This window comes from Impatiens glandulifera, chromosome 9, assembly GCF_907164915.1.
Source record: "Impatiens glandulifera chromosome 9, dImpGla2.1, whole genome shotgun sequence".
NCBI lineage: Eukaryota > Viridiplantae > Streptophyta > Magnoliopsida > Ericales > Balsaminaceae > Impatiens > Impatiens glandulifera.
In genome coordinates, this window is record NC_061870.1 from 36,945,976 (window position 1) to 36,962,758 (window position 16,783).

The 16,783-nt window shown below is 32.8% G+C and overlaps 5 protein-coding genes and 1 non-coding gene across 6 annotated transcripts; 2 read left to right on the plus strand and 4 right to left on the minus strand.

Moving 5' to 3' along the window:
• Positions 1-309: 309 nt before the first annotated feature.
• Positions 310-392, plus strand: TRNAL-UAA. Its single transcript has one exon. It is a non-coding gene; the product is annotated as a tRNA-Leu (tRNA).
• Positions 393-1,170: 778 nt separating this feature from the next.
• LOC124914991 (transcription factor bHLH147-like) lies at positions 1,171-2,122 on the minus strand. The gene has a single exon (XM_047455630.1). The coding sequence runs from the start codon at positions 1,820-1,822 to the stop codon at positions 1,223-1,225; it is 600 nt and encodes a 199-aa protein (XP_047311586.1). The 5' UTR covers positions 1,823-2,122; the 3' UTR covers positions 1,171-1,222.
• A 3,731-nt stretch (positions 2,123-5,853) lies between these two features.
• On the minus strand, positions 5,854-7,716 carry LOC124914923 (probable protein phosphatase 2C 42). The gene is made up of 4 exons (XM_047455555.1): positions 7,126-7,716; positions 6,653-7,026; positions 6,315-6,551; positions 5,854-6,222 (listed from the first exon to the last, which is right to left on the minus strand). Exons 1-4 carry the CDS (start codon positions 7,412-7,414, stop codon positions 6,010-6,012), a joined length of 1,113 nt encoding a protein of 370 aa, XP_047311511.1. The 5' UTR covers positions 7,415-7,716; the 3' UTR covers positions 5,854-6,009.
• A 1,516-nt stretch (positions 7,717-9,232) lies between these two features.
• Positions 9,233-12,124, minus strand: LOC124914309 (probable enoyl-CoA hydratase 1, peroxisomal). Its single transcript, XM_047454824.1, has 3 exons — positions 11,655-12,124; positions 10,529-10,811; positions 9,233-9,593 (listed from the first exon to the last, which is right to left on the minus strand). Exons 1-3 carry the CDS (start codon positions 12,068-12,070, stop codon positions 9,489-9,491), a joined length of 804 nt encoding a protein of 267 aa, XP_047310780.1. The 5' UTR covers positions 12,071-12,124; the 3' UTR covers positions 9,233-9,488.
• Positions 12,125-14,389: 2,265 nt separating this feature from the next.
• Positions 14,390-15,280, plus strand: LOC124916392 (pectinesterase inhibitor 10-like). Its single transcript, XM_047457105.1, has one exon. It carries the CDS (start codon positions 14,390-14,392, stop codon positions 15,278-15,280), a length of 891 nt encoding a protein of 296 aa, XP_047313061.1.
• Positions 15,281-15,453: 173 nt separating this feature from the next.
• Positions 15,454-16,011, minus strand: LOC124913656 (bZIP transcription factor 11-like). Its single transcript, XM_047454065.1, has one exon. It carries the CDS (start codon positions 15,829-15,831, stop codon positions 15,454-15,456), a length of 378 nt encoding a protein of 125 aa, XP_047310021.1. The 5' UTR covers positions 15,832-16,011.
• Positions 16,012-16,783: the final 772 nt, after the last annotated feature.

Consider the following 16,783-nt stretch of genomic DNA (forward strand, 5'->3'; position numbering starts at 1 on the left):
GTTGTAATGGTTAAGTGTTCATTTACATAATAAAAATTCGAGGATTCGAATGTTATCTGGTGCAAATTTGTAAAAATTATAAAGATGGTTTAAAAAATAGGTTGGTTGGTTGACGATAAAACTTAGCAAAGAAGAGATAGTTGTGCTTGATTAACGAAAATTAGTCGATAAATACTAAATAGGTGTGGATAAAATTATTATTTTATTTTTAACTGTATAATGATGTGATTTATGAGAAAGAGAATTTGTATGAATAACTCAAATCGAACAAGGAATAAATAAGATAAATTTTGAAATAATAAACAATCAGCTAGTTTGCCCGAGAGGTTAAGGGGGAAGACTTAAGATCTTCTGCACATCAGTGCGCATGGGTTCGAACCCCATAGCTAGCAAGAATTTTTAATTTTTTTTTCTTAATATAAACTTATATATCAAACAAGTCCTTGGTATATTTTACGTAAGTAAGATGAAAGAGGGTGAAAATCTATGATTGATTCATTGTACCTTCCCCATAAGAAAACAATTGGGACCATAACCACAACAAACAAAGACATATCACACGTGTCGCATCACGATTCGGTCAGATGTGAGTGGGAGTTATTGTGACTTTGAGAAAGTGAGATAAGCTTTTGTATTCCATTAAATTTTCCTCATCTTTTAACAAAATTTATGCCATTTTTTACAAAATTTTGTTTTTCAAATAAGAACTTTCTTTAGTTAAATTATTTCATTCAACTTATAATATGTTAATAATATAAAATCATACTATTGTTAAAAATAACCCCTCAACCAGTATTAGTCAATGACATGTCTCAATGTTCATATATATATATATATATATATATATATGAATTGTATGGAAGATATAATTAAATTCCATGCAACATTTTTACTATTTAATACTTTCATACCCTTCAAAGGACATTTCATGATTCATATATTTTCGACAAATACAGTAAATAACATTGAAAACCCAATATTATTTTTCCAGGGAACAAGATGGGTGAGGAGGATGATATTTATAACATTTTCAAGGATTCATACCCCCCAATCATCCCCAATTCTGATATTATTTCTCAAATCTAAACCATTCTTCATCAATATTGATATTATTACTAGTATATATATATATATATATATATATATATATATATATATATATATATATATATATTACATAAAAGAAAAACAATTTACATAATAAAGAGACTGGAGAAATCGATCAGTTGGGGAAGGGAATGGTAGCTGAAAGAAGCTTGTCAAGACCACTCATGACTCTGATCTGCATCTGCAGAGCAGATATATAATCAATTGTTTCTTCTAGAATCACCGGAAGTGTCTCTTTACGGCAACCGGGGACCAACTTTCCCAGAATCCTTACTTTCCTCTGAACCGCCGGCAACTTCTTTGATTTCAACCTCAAAATACTCAATCTGGGTTTCTTGGGTGGTCTGTTTCTAACAGCCAATGTTGCCATAGCAACCCTCTGTCTCCTGTTCTTCATGAACTTGAGGGTTACACGGTTCTTGAGAATCGCGCGGCTCCATCTGGTTCTTCCCTTTGCAGTGGCGGCCAAAACTCGGTCGGCGGCCTCTCGCATGACTTTTCCACGGCGAGGAGGTGGGTATGAGGTTAGCCGAACTTGACGGAGAGCCTGAAGTAGTTTGGAGGAGTAGACTTGTTGATGTGCCTCGGATTTCCATTGAAGATTCGTGATATTATTAGAATCCTGAATCTGATCTCTGACGATTTTGGCTTTCTTCTTCTTTCTCCGTGTCATCATCATCATCGATGGATTCGGGATCGGACTTGACATCATCATGATGATCGAAAAACGATGAGACAGACCTGTACCCAGAAATCAGAGTGGGTAATAATCGGAAAATGCGGATTCAAACATCCAAAATAACTGTACAAACAAACATGAGGATAGATTATTATTATTACCCGTAGGAGAAATTCTGGTACCTGAATCACTTTCTGGCGAATGAGATATAGATCTTATCATACAATATAAGATCAAACATCAAACAAAAATGATAATCAAAACAGAGAATCATACATACATTTCTTTCTAAGTATTTTATGTAGAGAGAGAGAGTGGTGATTCTGGTTGCAACAGGGCAGAGTAAAGGATGGGGTTTTAGGCTTTAAAAGGGGCAGTCACAAATGGCAAACATGTGATTCTGCCCCCCTTTGCTTTGCCTGTTACAGTGTTATTTTTTTTATTTTTTATTTTTAAAGAAGTTAACTTTAATAAGATAAAAATTAAATTATTATATGTCTTTTTTATTTAAATTAAATATATTTTAGTTGATAAATTGAATGATTTAAAATAAATAAGATATTATAAAAATATTTTTAATAAAAAAAAAAAGAATATTGAGCTTGTTTTATTCGGACAATAAGAATGTTACAAACTGAATAAGAGACAAGTGAATTTACTTGCCTCAGTCAATTTACTTAATAATCTCACCTACTTAAATTAAATATAAAAAATAAGTAAAAGAATGAGTTTCTTACAACAAATATATGACCTAAGTGTCCATAATTTGTGTAGGTTATGACTATTTGTTTTTTAGATTTCTCATCACTATTTACTTAAACTATTTCTTTTATTATTCATGATATATATATATATATATATATATATTTTTTTTTTTTTCAAATACAGCTATATTTTATTTAGAGAAAATAAAATGCAGTAATATAGTTAATACTTTGAGTGCAAAACTTACTAAGTTATGACCCTTTCAGAAAGTTACACAGTTATGGAATTTTATCCTCACAAGTTAAGATAAAAGGGAATTTGACCCCTTCTTCAATGTTGCGATAAATTACAAGAGGTTATATTATGTTTTTGAAAAGGTGAAATTATATTAATAAACTAAATTAACTTATCAGTAGATACTTAACTTGGAAATTATAAGACTCAATGCCTCTTGTTTCTTTCTATATTGGAACATATATCATCAAGCAAGGTGTTTGATTTTAAGGGTTATTTCATCATGAAGTATTTCAATAATTAAACTATTAAAATCATTAACATACCAAAATACCCATTTTAAATATATACTAATCATTTAACCCAAATAAACAATATTTTTTCTAAGAAAAAAAACTATATAAAACAAGCTATAATAGTTACCTTATCATAAATAGTAGTATGACGACCACATTCAAAGTATATTCCAGAAGGTCTAATTAGTCTTAATCAGCTCTTAGATCTCGACCAACTTCCGTAGACTTACCTGTTAGATCTCATTCTGGTAGATGTCTTATTATAAGTATCTTAATCAATTAAGTTGAATGGATAAGTCACAAACAAGACAGCTGTTTATGTGCTGTTCAAGAGTGTTGTTATTTACCCACACAATTAAGATTCAATAGTTTTTTTGATTAATTTAAAGAATTAAGAGGGGCCACCATTCAGAATTTTGAGCTTGTGTAGATCCCTAAAGGGAGGACTGCAGCAAATTACAAACTTTGTATCTTTGATCATTCTTATATTTGATTAAAATCTCATTTGACTAGTTTCTTTACCATTCACAACATATATATATATATATATATATATATATATATACAAACTTCTTATAAAAAGTTAAACCCACCGACGAAGACGTCGGTCGGTCAATAGACTTTGAACCCACAACATGTTCTATTTCGTACCTAAAAACTAAGGATAACAGAGAATTTTGTTTTTGGGGATTTTAGTTATCTATAACTGTTTGAGCTGATATCATCAATTATGAAAAATGAGAAATCATGTAGTTTGAGAGACTATTGCAGGTAAATGTCTCATCATGCATAATAATAATAATGATAGATAAAGACAATGAATGATAAGAAAGAGAAATTAATTATGGTAAGAATGGCAGACACTCACCTGCATATAAAGATGTTGGGCTGTTGCCTTCGAAAGCAGCTATTCACCAACCCAAGATGTGTTGTAATGCCAAAGCTCTTCCTTCTTCTTCTGCCTACCGTTTTTGTCTGTGGCCGGCCGACTCATCAGCTAAACCCACCACTATAATGGTCTGCTTAATTAATTAGACAACCAAACAAACATATATGTATAAACTAAAATTTTCAATTATCCATGTTTAATACTCATTTTAGCAAAAAGGGTGCCGGATAGGAATCTGCAGAATATCAACATTATTGTTTAAGCTATGGAATTAAGGTGGGTGTTCTATATGATTTGCAATGTGGCTATGGCCTATGATGATTCTAAGGAAGTGCAGACTGCAGCAGACCAGTAGTACCAAAGTCATCAAGCAACAGATTTTGTAAATAGAAAAGAAAAAGACAAGTGTGTGAACTTCATGCCAGTAAATCAATCTAGCCCTCAAAATACAAAATAGAGATTGGGCTTGTTAATTGTAAAGAGTCTAAGACATTATTTGAAGTTTATGTAAAGGGAATGATATATACATACCCAATGAGGCAATGATTATCAATATTCAGAGAAATTTCTCCACCTCAATGATTATCACTAATACTGGTGGTAAATATGAGAATTGAGTCAAATGCACAATAATGTCAAACAAAAAATTTAAGAGAGTCAGAAGAACAATAGCTAGATTTTATCGTAACAAAACTTTTAAATCTTTATGCGGAAACAATAGCCATTAGCCACTACAAGTAACAAGAAAGCTAGATATTTGTTTAGCTACAGTTATCCACTGTCTGTCAAATTATTTTCTCTGTTATCACCATCAGTCCACCTGGAAGAAGAAGATGAGAACAAGTCCAATCTATAATGGTGGAAGAGCAATCAGAGTTCTTTCCCTTAAGGAAACCTATAGAGATTTTGATCGATAAATCAGAGGATGCATACAGTGCAAACAAGTATAATATTAAATATAGACTAAAGAGAGGAAAAATTAAGAGATCAAAAAGAAAGGCTCATCCCATTCAATGCTACACTATTCTTATCCTCTATAGTCTAGGGCTCTATCTTCTTACATAAGACAAGCTTTCCATTAACAGCCTCCCTCTACAAAGGGCTATATCCTCTACATCTCCCCACCACATTATACAAGAATCTAGTTTCAATGAGTTCGTGTTCCTAACGTAAATGTTGACAAAACTGTGTAGACTAGAAAGAGCCAAATCGAGACAGATGTGCTCGAAATTAAAACATTAGCCGCCTAATGATCAAAGAGAGAGTTGATGCAACTACAAATGGGAGAACGTTTTAAAGAGCCTTGAAGAATCAACATAGCAATAATGATTCTAATGAACAGTAAGAATGAAACTAGAACAATATCAAATCAGTCTTAGGTTTTCAGAAACTTCAAATTCAAGCGTTCCTTAGTCAAAACCTGTCTCAACCTCTAAAGTTCCGTTCATCTAATTTCTAGTAACACCAGGAACACAAAGAATTCAAAGCTTAATAGATTGTTCAGTAAGAGAACACGAAGGTGAATTTAGATCTAGGTACATAACTATCTCCGGACAATCAACAGACGTGCTTCAAGACGAGTAAATCATCTGTTTCATTCAAACATTGTGTATCGTAACTATTCTAACAAAGGATCAAGTACCATAACAACGATTACTGTAACTACTAGACAATAGAATTTGAACTTACATAAGCAGATCCAGAATACCTGAAATGAAAAGAAGTTAATCGGACAAATGTTATGATTCAATAGCAGTCAATGATCTTATGAGTTAATGATCCTTCAGCCACGTCTTCATAGCATTTGGTCACCACTCAGGATTTGAAGTTCTTATGAGTTTTCAGCGTCCTAAATGCTTTTATACCTCAGTTTGTTAAGATTTCCTTTTTTTGTATAATAAAAATTAACATCTGAATTCTGAATCATAATCTAAATTAAATAATTTCAAAATAATAATGTAACTCATTCATAAATTAGACAAAAATAAGTCAGATGCAGTAATAATAAAAATAATCACATTAGCCTTCTTCTTCTTCATCATCATCATCTTATTTCTTCTTCTTCTCAATACAAGCCAAATGCAAAACTTTTGTGAATATCAGTAGTGTTCCAAAGCACTTCGAAGGGAAACTGGAGGTTGGTCCTGCTGGGCGCCGGCAGCATCGTGGTTTAAGAACAAGACAATAACGGTAATATCGTCGTGAAAATGGCGTCTCACTTTCTTCTCAATCTTCTTTAGGTCTGAATAACGCATCTCACGCTTCTTGGCCGCTTCATGAAGAGCTGCCTTCACAAGCCTCTTGGCACTTCCCTAAAAACATAACAAAACAAAACAAAACATTGAAGAGAAAGGCGTTTTTTCATGATTGCATCAATCAAAAGGGAAAGGGATGAGAAACTTACAGCTCGTGGATGAGAGTGGACGATATCAACAGCTGTTTCGTTACTCAAATGTTCCCACAACCCATCGGAGGCAAATATGAGAAAAGAATCATTGGGTTGTAAAGGATGAGTCAGAATAGATGGAGTTGCGGTTAAGTAAGGCATGTCCATTGGCTCTGAAAGCCTAAACTTTTGATTTATGGGTGCCCTGTTGTATTGTGCATCTTTCATATACACATCTCCTATAGATCTTGAAACCTACAATACAACAACCAATTCATGTATAATAATAAGAAGAAGAAGAACCACCACACCAACACCAACAACAACAACAACATCTTAATGGAATTAAATTTGACCTGAATGATGCCTTTGACTCTCCAGACACCATGTTTGAGGACAACTACTTGAGGATCATTTGGGTGCATTTCTTTAAGTTCCTGTCTGATTTCAGCATTGTTTACATTATGTTCTGTTGATAGCTGAATGGCAGCCATACCTCCTGTATTACCGACTTTCCTCCCAAGAACCACGCGGGAATCGCCCAAGTTTGCCACGAAAAGGGTCTGCCGGAAAATGATGCCGGCTAAGCAGCAAGTACCGACTGTGGCCATGTTGGGCCGGGAATTCCATAATTGATCCACCATTGAACTAGTAAACCCTCTCTCTGTTTCAAGAAAGGCCCTTTCAATGGTATTCGAGTTCACAACACCTCCATTCCCAGCCGAAATTTCTGCGAGAAATTACAATAGAAAATCAATAATATAATATAATATAATATAATTTATTAGAGTGTCTGAAAACAGAGAGGAAAGGAATAGGAGTAAGAAACCTTGGATGTTTCGGAAGAGATGATCGCAAACATATCTTGAAGCCTCAGGGCCGCCGTGGCCATCATAGATTCCGACGAAAGTTCCAAAATTTCCAGACTCGATCTGACTCTGATCTTCAAGAACGAGATTAGCCTGAATAACAGCCATGGAGAAATCGGCGGCGGCGGCATACTTGCCGATGTCGCGAAACCAGAGCAACCCATCTCTGGAAAAGTCGTTTCCCACAAGAGCGTTGCCTTCAATTGGCCTCCAACAAAGCGAGAGGAGATTCATCAAAAGCTCGAGCATCCCACATCTCTCGAGGACCCAGAATCCGATTTAGCTCACTCAGTCAGCCCCCCTCCTCCTCCTCCTCTTCCCCCAAAAGAAAGAAAAAGCCCTAGGAGAGAGGAAGAGTGTGAGCTAATGAATGAAAGAGATGGAGATGGGACTTGAGAGAGAGGGAGGGCTAGCTGTTCGGTAGTAAAGGGTTCCAGATAATTTGCTTTGCTTTGCTTTGCTTTGCTTATTACCTTGCTTGCTTGGGAGGAAAGTAGCTAGCTAGCCTAGCTAGATGACGTGGGGACGAACCCTTTTCTTCGCTTCTTCCTTTCTCATTTCATCATCTCATCTTCTTATATGCGTTTCTTCTCTAATCCCATCATCTTTTTTTTTTTTTTTTATTTAATTAAAAATTAAATATGGAATAATATAATTAATGAAAAATTATGTAAATACAATTTGAGTGACTATTGTATTAATTTCTTAAAATTAAACAATGTATTATATTTAAAAGACTTTATTTTTAATATATGAATAAAAAAAATATATAAATAATTAAATAACATTTTAAACTCTTGTCTAATTCATTCATAAATCAAAATATGAAAAAGTTATTTTATCAATGTTTAATTTCTTAAATTTATAAATTATTTTATTTATTTAAAGTTAAAAATTTTCTTGTCTTTTTTTTATTTAAATATACTATCGCTTTTCTTATTTATAAAATGACCTACTTGATTGTAGTTTTTCAAAAACTGGTAAATAAACTATAAAAAATAGTAATATATGATTATAAAATAAAAATAAATTATAATAGATAATATTTGAATTGAGTAATTTAATAATGAGATATGGTTGAAATTATTGTTTTTTTTATTATTCAAATAACCCTGACCTAACTATGGCATAATTTGTGTTCCACTAGCAGTAAAAGAAGTCATAAAACATAAATAATGGTGGAATAATGATGATAGGTCAGTTTCACATAGGTCAAATTTACCTACAAGTATATGCCATGTGTATTCCACAAGGCCTAAAATAGCTCAATAATTCATATAACGGTATTCTGATCATGATCATGATCAATTGGTGAACACACAATCACAATATATATAAAATTTTTTATTTTTTTATTTTTATTTCCATTTTGGCATGAATAAAGTGTAGAACCCCTAAAACAGGACTTTGTCTCTAAAGGATGGGGGCAACATAGAAACTATTATTATTGACTCTATGTTGCTGGCTTCCAAACAAACAATTTTATTATTGTAAATTCTCTGTAGCTTAAGGTTTAGACTTTAGACCAACCAATTTGTTTGGCCCTTGCAAAATATTAGACCTTTTTCCTGTTAAGCAAGCAAGCAAGCAGTCAGTCAGTCAGGTTTTACCTTTCTATCAAACTCCAAACCCTAAACCCATATCATTGGATTCAAAAGAAAAAATAAAATCAACTAATAATTGAGATGTTAGAGAAATGCTTTAATGTTAAAGATATGAACATGATCACCAAATGGCCCCGAATTCCTTTCCTCCCATCGTACTGTTCAATGCATACAGCAATGAATTAGTTATGGAGTTTTCAGGAATGGGACCAGTATGGTTACATATTTGGAAACACGTCTCATTTTGGTCACTTACCAGAAACATGTCTTGTCTGCCCACAGCACTGCTTTAGTCTCTTTCTCAGGTCCCATCACTGCTGCCCTTCAAGCTTCATTTTGTATGTCTCTTCTTCTTCTTCTTCTTCTTCTAACATGTCTTATCCCTTATCCCTCTGTCAATGCATCAACTTACAGCTGCACTTTCTTCATATATGGAATCAAAATGCATTTAAGGAATACCAAATTCACAGCAATAATTTTCTTATTTTCTCACCTATGTTAAAAACAGTCATGACCTACAATAACATTACAAGTAATTCTGGGAAAAACTGAAATCCTAATACAATCTATATCATGTCACAATGTAATTCTGCAAATCAAACAAATTACATGCATTGCAGGTTATCTTGACAACCTTGTTATTCATTATTGTGATTTTGAGTTCCCACTATGGAACCTGATTTCAAATCAGGCATGAACAACAGTGAGGGTATTCAAGTCTACAGCTTTGAAGAAGGTTTCTTTGAACTTCGACCAGCTATGAATTCCTGCATTTTCTTGAACTGCTCCTTGGTCATTCCGTTGTAGTACTTGTGAGCTCTTTCCTGGATAAACCAACAATTACATCAAGATAATCATATTTTTAAATTGTATGTGATGTTAAATATGATTAAACGAAGGGCGATATGAACTAGCATTGAAAGTGATATAAATAATGCAACCAGAGGGAAACCATCCCATCTTAGAGTGGGTCTTAGTGGTTACGACTTACGAGAACTTTGACTTGGAGCAATGAGCGCTCAACTGTCTTGGTTTCTTGTGTTATGGGCCTTGTTTGATCTGGGGTTATTTGAATAACTAAGTGGTTATTTCCAAATAACCTTTTAATTTAGGTTATAGAAAATCAGGTTAGATGGAGTTATTTGTGTAAAAAAGACACCAGGAGCATAAATATTTAATGATTTAATATAAAAGATTTGATATTTTGATTGATGATTTGAATGATGTGATTGATGAGTTGATTGGATGGTGGGAATAATCCTCAGTAACTCACATCAAGCAAGGCCATGGTATTGACATGCTCTGACTTTTGATGGTTGTCCGATCAAATGATCGCTCCCTTGATTTCATTTCAGAGGATGAAAACATAGGAGATTGGGAGGCCATTGGACCTCATTAGCCCATTGAAGGAGAGGTAAGATTGTATCTCATAGAAGTTATTTCGCAAGCTCTGGCATTTTTTACTATGATGTTGGCTCCGGAATGAATGTTTTCCCTTTGTTAAACACGGAATTGCAGCCTTCATAATTTTGTTATATTAATAAATTGATTGTTCAAAAATAAATAAAGATATTCTTAACAAAAGTTGAATTAAATGTCCAATGGAGTACTACTGCAAAGAGATTATATACCAATCAAAACATGAGACTATCCTTTGGACACAGATTGGAAGAATGAGATTTTTCTTGTTTTCTGAATATTGATGAGATGCTACTAATATTAAGTCCAAAGAGAAGAAATTGAAAGAGTTAAGTAATACCTTTTCTAGTGAAAGAGCATTTCCAAGATTCAGCTTGATGCCATCATTAATGACTGACTTGTAAAGAAGCACCAAGTTCTGATTATTTTTCACAATGGCCTCAGCAATTTCTCGGGCTTTCTTCAGCACTTCACTCTCTTCGACAACATGATTCACAAATCCCAATTTCTCTGCTTGTTCTGCGATCAAGGGTGTGGCTGCCAAAGACACTTCTCGAGCTTTGTTTGGCCCTATGATGCGAGAAAGCTTCTGGGATAGACCCCATGAAGGGAATATCCCAAACCTAAAAAACCAGTAATATTCCATATCTGAGAGATAACACAAAAGGAGCTGTACAGGAAACACATTTTCCAGTAGATTGTACAGGACATATTCTATTCATTCAATTTAGTGCGGAATCTTTCTTTCTTAGTACAGATTAAACTGCTGGAAGCTTGAGCAGGAGCTGATACAAGGTATCATCGATTTCGATTTGATCCTTAGGCTCAACCAGAGTATACAACCCAGAGCTTATTTAGACCATCCAGTTGCTTCAATTCATGCATTTTCTTCTTATTTTAATTGTTTTATCCTATAGTTTCTTGTCCTCTAGAAGATGGTCATTTGAGAAAAATGATGATTCAGTTCATACAAAGTAAAATTATTTTGTTCACTTCCAGCTCAAACAGCAGAGACTGTTCACCTCTATGCATCAAAAACAGCACAATTTCAGATGTTTGGAATGCCTAGTTCTTGAACACATCTAAGTTAAACGAATCAAAATTTACATAGACCTCTTAACATTGCTTATAATTTCCATCAAGATTCCAGCATTCAAGGTCTGACTCTCATTCGAGAAGGTAATTAAACTAGATTATGTCCTGAAGGGCGGAGCCATGATTTGAAATCTACCCGGGCTAAACAAACAAAATAAACTAAGTTTACAATCACTAATACCTTTTAGATGAGAAATCATTAATAATATTACCGTCGTCGTTATTTCTAGAAACATACAAAATATTTTAGACTACCCGGGCTACAGCCCGGGCCGGTCAACCTTAGACTTGGATCCGCTTATTGTCCTCCATAGATTTAAACCGAATTTAAGTCTATAAATCGATGAATGCAAGTGAGAATTTCGTCAAACCTTGCATGGGTATCGATGAACTTAGTTCCCTTAGCCGCGACTAAAATATCACAAGCTAGGGCAATTTCGAAGCCAGCAGTCACTGCAAATCCTGCAATAGCTCCAATGATCGGTTTGCGACAACGCTCCATTTGTGCCACCGGATCGCTGTCCACGTCCGCCACGTCCCCTTTGAAAACATCCTCCGCCGCCGTCAAATCGACTCCAGAGCAGAAAGCCCTACCGGCACCTGAAAATATAATGACTTTGACGGAATCGTCGGCGTCGAGAGATTTGAACGCCTTGGCTAAATCTGCCATCATCTGCCTCGTGAGAGAATTCAGTTGCTTCGGTCGATTGATCGTCACGTAAGCAATGCCATCAGTTTCCTTTCTTAACTGAATCAAATCTTCAGGCGAAGAAGTTCGATAATCCATCTCTCTCTCTGGAAATTACAACTCTCTTGAGCAAAGTAGATTAGTAAATAACAAGAGACGTCTAGGTTCTAGGTTCGCGTGCCAGGTGCGTTGCTTAATATAATCACATCGCTAATTGTTTTCTTATTAATCTATAGAAAAATAGAATTGGAGCTATTGACTTTTCTTATTAATCCCTTTAATTATTGTGAAATTTATTTAATCAATATCTAATATTCTAACACGAATTAAATAGGCGTGATGCATTTATTTTTATCAACTCATAGAAATGCATTTGGTATGACCATCAGGTTGTTAAGGTTGTTGTTGATGATGATAGAATGTCATTTTTTTTCATTATTTTTGAGTTCTTATATATGATTTTTTATCATTTGGACCCTACTCACTCCATTCATTTTAAAAATGCTAATATATATATATAAGGAAGGCTAAAATATTAGACAAACAACAAACACAACCAAATTGTAATCTATAACTAGTACATAAGGTCGGCTCTCTTTCGATTTAAAAAAAAAAAAATCAACTGAAATTAATTTTTTTTATCGATCACCTCATTCATTTTATTAACCAAAATACTAAAATACTATTTTATTTTAAATTATTATTTTTTATTTTATTTATATATATCAATACCCTTTAATCTTTTTATTAAAAATAATGATCACATCCTCAAAATCATCACAAATCATTATTTTGTTCTCTTTAAGTTTTTTAATCAACTTCAATCCTAACAAGGCCTAAGATATAAGATATGATGTATATATGGTATACCTAAATATTAGGTATATGGATTAATCCATCAAATTAGGTCCAATTCAAATGGTTCTATTGGTGTGGTTAATTTGTATTATGGTGAAATTGAGTAGGATAATATTTAGAAAAAAATGTCAATTAGACGTATGTACTTGTACAATTATACATACATATTATCAAAAATACTCATTTAGTCTCTAGTTAATAAATTTTAATTAATTTTAATTTTTTAATTTATATATTTATTATTTAAATATTAATATATTTTTTATCTTTTTTTATTAATTAATGAACTCTATTTTTATTATTTATATATTATATGAGTACTTATTGATTATATATATATATATATATATATATAAATGTTTATTATTAATTATTTTAATTTTATATTTTTTTATATTTTTTTAAAATAGATTAATTATTAATTATTTTAAAATAGTTTGGTCCCTATAGTTGGATATAACAATAACTTATCGTTTCAACAATAAAAATTCTCAAAAAAAAAAAATAACAAGACAATATTCATTATTACTATAAGTTATGAATCAAAAATTAAATAAAAAATTATTAATTTTATTTTTGTTTAAACTAAATTAAATAAGAAAAAATCATTCATAAAAATATTAAAGTATAACCAAAATTCACAAAAAAAAGTTATTAAAATTTTTAAAAAAATAAAAGTTTATGAAATAAGAGTAGATAAAAAAAAGATGAAATAAAAGAAAACTAATATAAAAATAATAAAATTTTAGAAATGGGATAAATTTAAATAGTTTAATTAATGAAAAGATAAATATATTAATATTTAATTAATAAATATAAATAAAAAATAAAAATTAACTATGATTTATTAACCGATGCTAAATGATTATATTTTTTATATACATATATTTAAATATCTTTTATTAGTAGATACGTTTAAGTGAGGTAGTTATACAAATATATATGTTAATTGAGTTTTTTTCTTAATATTTAGAACAAAAAAAAAAATTATATTTTTTATTTGTAATTTATTTGAAAAATTGGATGAAAGATATTAAAAATTAAATAATACATTATTGTAATAGATATAAGGTGTTACTAAATATATATAAGTTATATCATTAATTTTAATATATATATATTTATTTTTTATTTAAAAAGATGACCAAAATGGGTTGAGCCGATTATATTTAACTATAACTTAACACCTAAAAGCTCCAACACAAAAACACTTCGATAAACTAATTTAATATTTGAGATAGTTATCCTATCCCTAATATCTCTCCCAGAACACACTATAATCAAATGTAAAATAATTACACAAAAGGTTGAAAACTAAAATACAAAACATGAAAGATTTGAGATTTATTACACATTTTCACTTATTTGTAACCATTTATTACTATTACACATAACTTAGCCCAAAATGCCAATGGAGAATGAGTCTCTCTATCTATCTGTCTGTCTTTCTGTTCTTCCCAGATTTTTACGGAGAACTATTCAATTTTGAATGGTGAATTTTGGTGGTAAGTTTCTCTTATCTAAAAACCTATTTTCTTGTTTCCAAATTTCACTTCAAAAATGGAATCACCCAATATTCAACAATTCTCTCTATTACTCCTCCTCACAATCTTCTTCCCCATTTCATTAGCCGTCTGCCTTCCCAAAAACCCTAGTTCTTTCCCTCCATTCGCCGCCGCCCCTTCACTGTTTACTTCTCCGGCTTATGCCCCAAATGAAGATTCTTCATTCCCCCCAGATTACTCACCTTTGTCCTCACCGGCGTATCCCCCTGTCGTCGACGATTTTCCCTTCAACGATTACTCATCTTTACCCTCACCGGCGTATGCCCCTTCACCTTCAGAATTAGATTATTCATTACCCCCCGATTACTCACCTTCATCCTCACCGGCGTATGCTCCTAATTCCCCAAATTACTCACCTTTATCCTCTCCTGCGTACGCCCCTGAAATTATCCCCGATTTCTTATTCAGCCCTGATTTCGCTCCATCTGTAAACGGAATCGACGTTAATCCTGACCTCGAGAAGATTTGTAACTACACGGATTATTACGAAATCTGCGTCCAATTAATCTCTCCTCTGTTAAACGGAAAAACGGACGTAATCTCCGTATTCAAGTTGGCGGTAAAGGTGGCGGCGGATGGTACAAAACAGGCGATCGCGTCCGCAGATAAGCTAGCCTTAGATAAGGGAAATTCAGCACAATTGTCGTCCATCATTGGGGATTGCAAAGACAGTTATACAGACTCGCTTGAGAACTACGATGAGACATTGTCGGCTCTGTCTGGAAAGGATGTCGGAACGATGAGCAGCATGCTTAGCGCTTCCATAACGGATTTCAGCGATTGCGATGATTTTCTAACGGGTTATAAATCTCCATTGTTGGATTATAACAGTAAGCTAGTCAAGTTGACTAGTAATTGTCTCGCCATAGCATCGTTGATTAAATAATGTTATATAAATTTATCAAGAATGATATCATGATCATGATCTTGCTCTTGTTGTACTACTACTATATAATACTGTTCAAAGTTCAACCCACCAAATTAATTGTTTTTTTATGCATGCATCATGGTTTATACATTAAAATTAAGAATAGAGAGAACACATGCAGATTCAGTATACTAGTAAAATGAGTTTCCGGCAAGAGGATGAAAAAAGTTGAGATTTTGAACTGGAAATTCATGGCAGTTTCTAACAGCCTCCGCCGCCGCCGACGTGATCTGCAGCTGCTGCTGGGTGTACAAATAAGAAGAGAGAATGTCCAGGCGCATCTGAAGCTCGTAAAGCTGGGTATTGAGCACTTGATTCTCGGACTGAACGACGTCGTTTCTCTGTTTGATGGAACTCAATCTGAGACGAATCTCTGTATTAGCGGCCTCAAAGTGGACGACCCAATTGGCGAGACCCTGCATGTGTTGTGCTCTTTTGATTCTCGATCTTTTTGCAGATTCCCGGTTGGATATCATTCTCTTTCTCTTCTTAATCGTCATCTCGTCCATTTATAATTAATGTATTTGGAGTAGTAGTAGAAGATATGGATCAAGGGAAAAAGTAAAACCAATAAAGAAAGACAACAGAGAAAGATTGGATTAGACAAAGAGTAAACTGGTGAACACTGATACTGATCATATCATGATGATGAAGAGAGAGGGGGGATTTGAAGGAAATCTGGTTGTAATTTATAGGGTTTTGAGTAAACTTAGAACGATGGGTTAGAGGAAGTTTCGAGAGAGGTCAAGGTTTATTTAAAATGAACAAAACAAACAAACGTGGGCTAAAAAAGAGGCTGCTGCTGCTGCTGCTTATAATCTAGCTTTATTTGATTGTCTGATTTTCGGATAAGGATCAAATTACTTTATCATCATCCCAAATCTGACTTCTAATTCTTTTCTATTTTAATTGTGTTACAAAAATCTGATTTTGGCATCCCGCTGCTGACTAATACTAGTAATTAACCCATTTGCCAAATCTTCAGCAACTTTCTACTGAATTCTTAAATATAGCTAAGAACACATATCATGATAAGGGTATGAGTTCGAGTTTTTAATTAATCACTTATAATATTAAACATGCCAATAAGATAAGATAAGGTTATGTGTTTGAGTTTTGACTTTTGGGCCATGTATATTAAATTTTAATAAGTGTATTTGATTGGATAATATTAATTGTATCATTTACTTATGTTATAAAATAAAACTCAAATTTATTTCAACAAACTCTTATATCTCATTTATCTTTAATCCATGGAGTTATAGTAGAATTGGAAGGAGTTTTTTTTTTAAGGATTAATTAATTATTTTCAATATAAACAAATGTAAAAAATTAATTTGTTTAATTTTCTGTTAATAGTCAACTTGTTGAAAAAAAAAAAAATATATTTGGTCAAAAATCAAAACAATGTTTGCTAAACTAAAGTCATCTAAAAAAATTAGTTTCATCAAAAATTAATTT

What these genes read in the sequence shown, in the direction of transcription:
- LOC124913656 (XM_047454065.1), bottom strand. Translation starts at nt 15,831, where the DNA reads ATGGACGAGATGACGATTAAGAAGAGAAAGAGAATGATATCCAACCGG.
- LOC124914991 (XM_047455630.1), bottom strand. Translation starts at nt 1,822, where the DNA reads ATGATGATGTCAAGTCCGATCCCGAATCCATCGATGATGATGATGACA.
- LOC124914923 (XM_047455555.1), bottom strand. Translation starts at nt 7,414, where the DNA reads ATGCTCGAGCTTTTGATGAATCTCCTCTCGCTTTGTTGGAGGCCAATT. An exon ending in TCTCTTCCGAAACATCCAAG is followed by an intron (nt 7,027 to 7,125) that starts GTTTCTTACTCC and finishes AATTTCTCGCAG; the next exon opens with AAATTTCGGCTGGGAATGGA. An exon ending in GAGTCAAAGGCATCATTCAG is followed by an intron (nt 6,552 to 6,652) that starts GTCAAATTTAAT and finishes GTTGTATTGTAG; the next exon opens with GTTTCAAGATCTATAGGAGA.
- LOC124914309 (XM_047454824.1), bottom strand. Translation starts at nt 12,070, where the DNA reads ATGGATTATCGAACTTCTTCGCCTGAAGATTTGATTCAGTTAAGAAAG. An exon ending in TTCATCGATACCCATGCAAG is followed by an intron (nt 10,812 to 11,654) that starts GTTTGACGAAAT and finishes CTGGTTTTTTAG; the next exon opens with GTTTGGGATATTCCCTTCAT. An exon ending in ATGCTCTTTCACTAGAAAAG is followed by an intron (nt 9,594 to 10,528) that starts GTATTACTTAAC and finishes TGGTTTATCCAG; the next exon opens with GAAAGAGCTCACAAGTACTA.
- LOC124916392 (XM_047457105.1), top strand. Translation starts at nt 14,390, where the DNA reads ATGGAATCACCCAATATTCAACAATTCTCTCTATTACTCCTCCTCACA.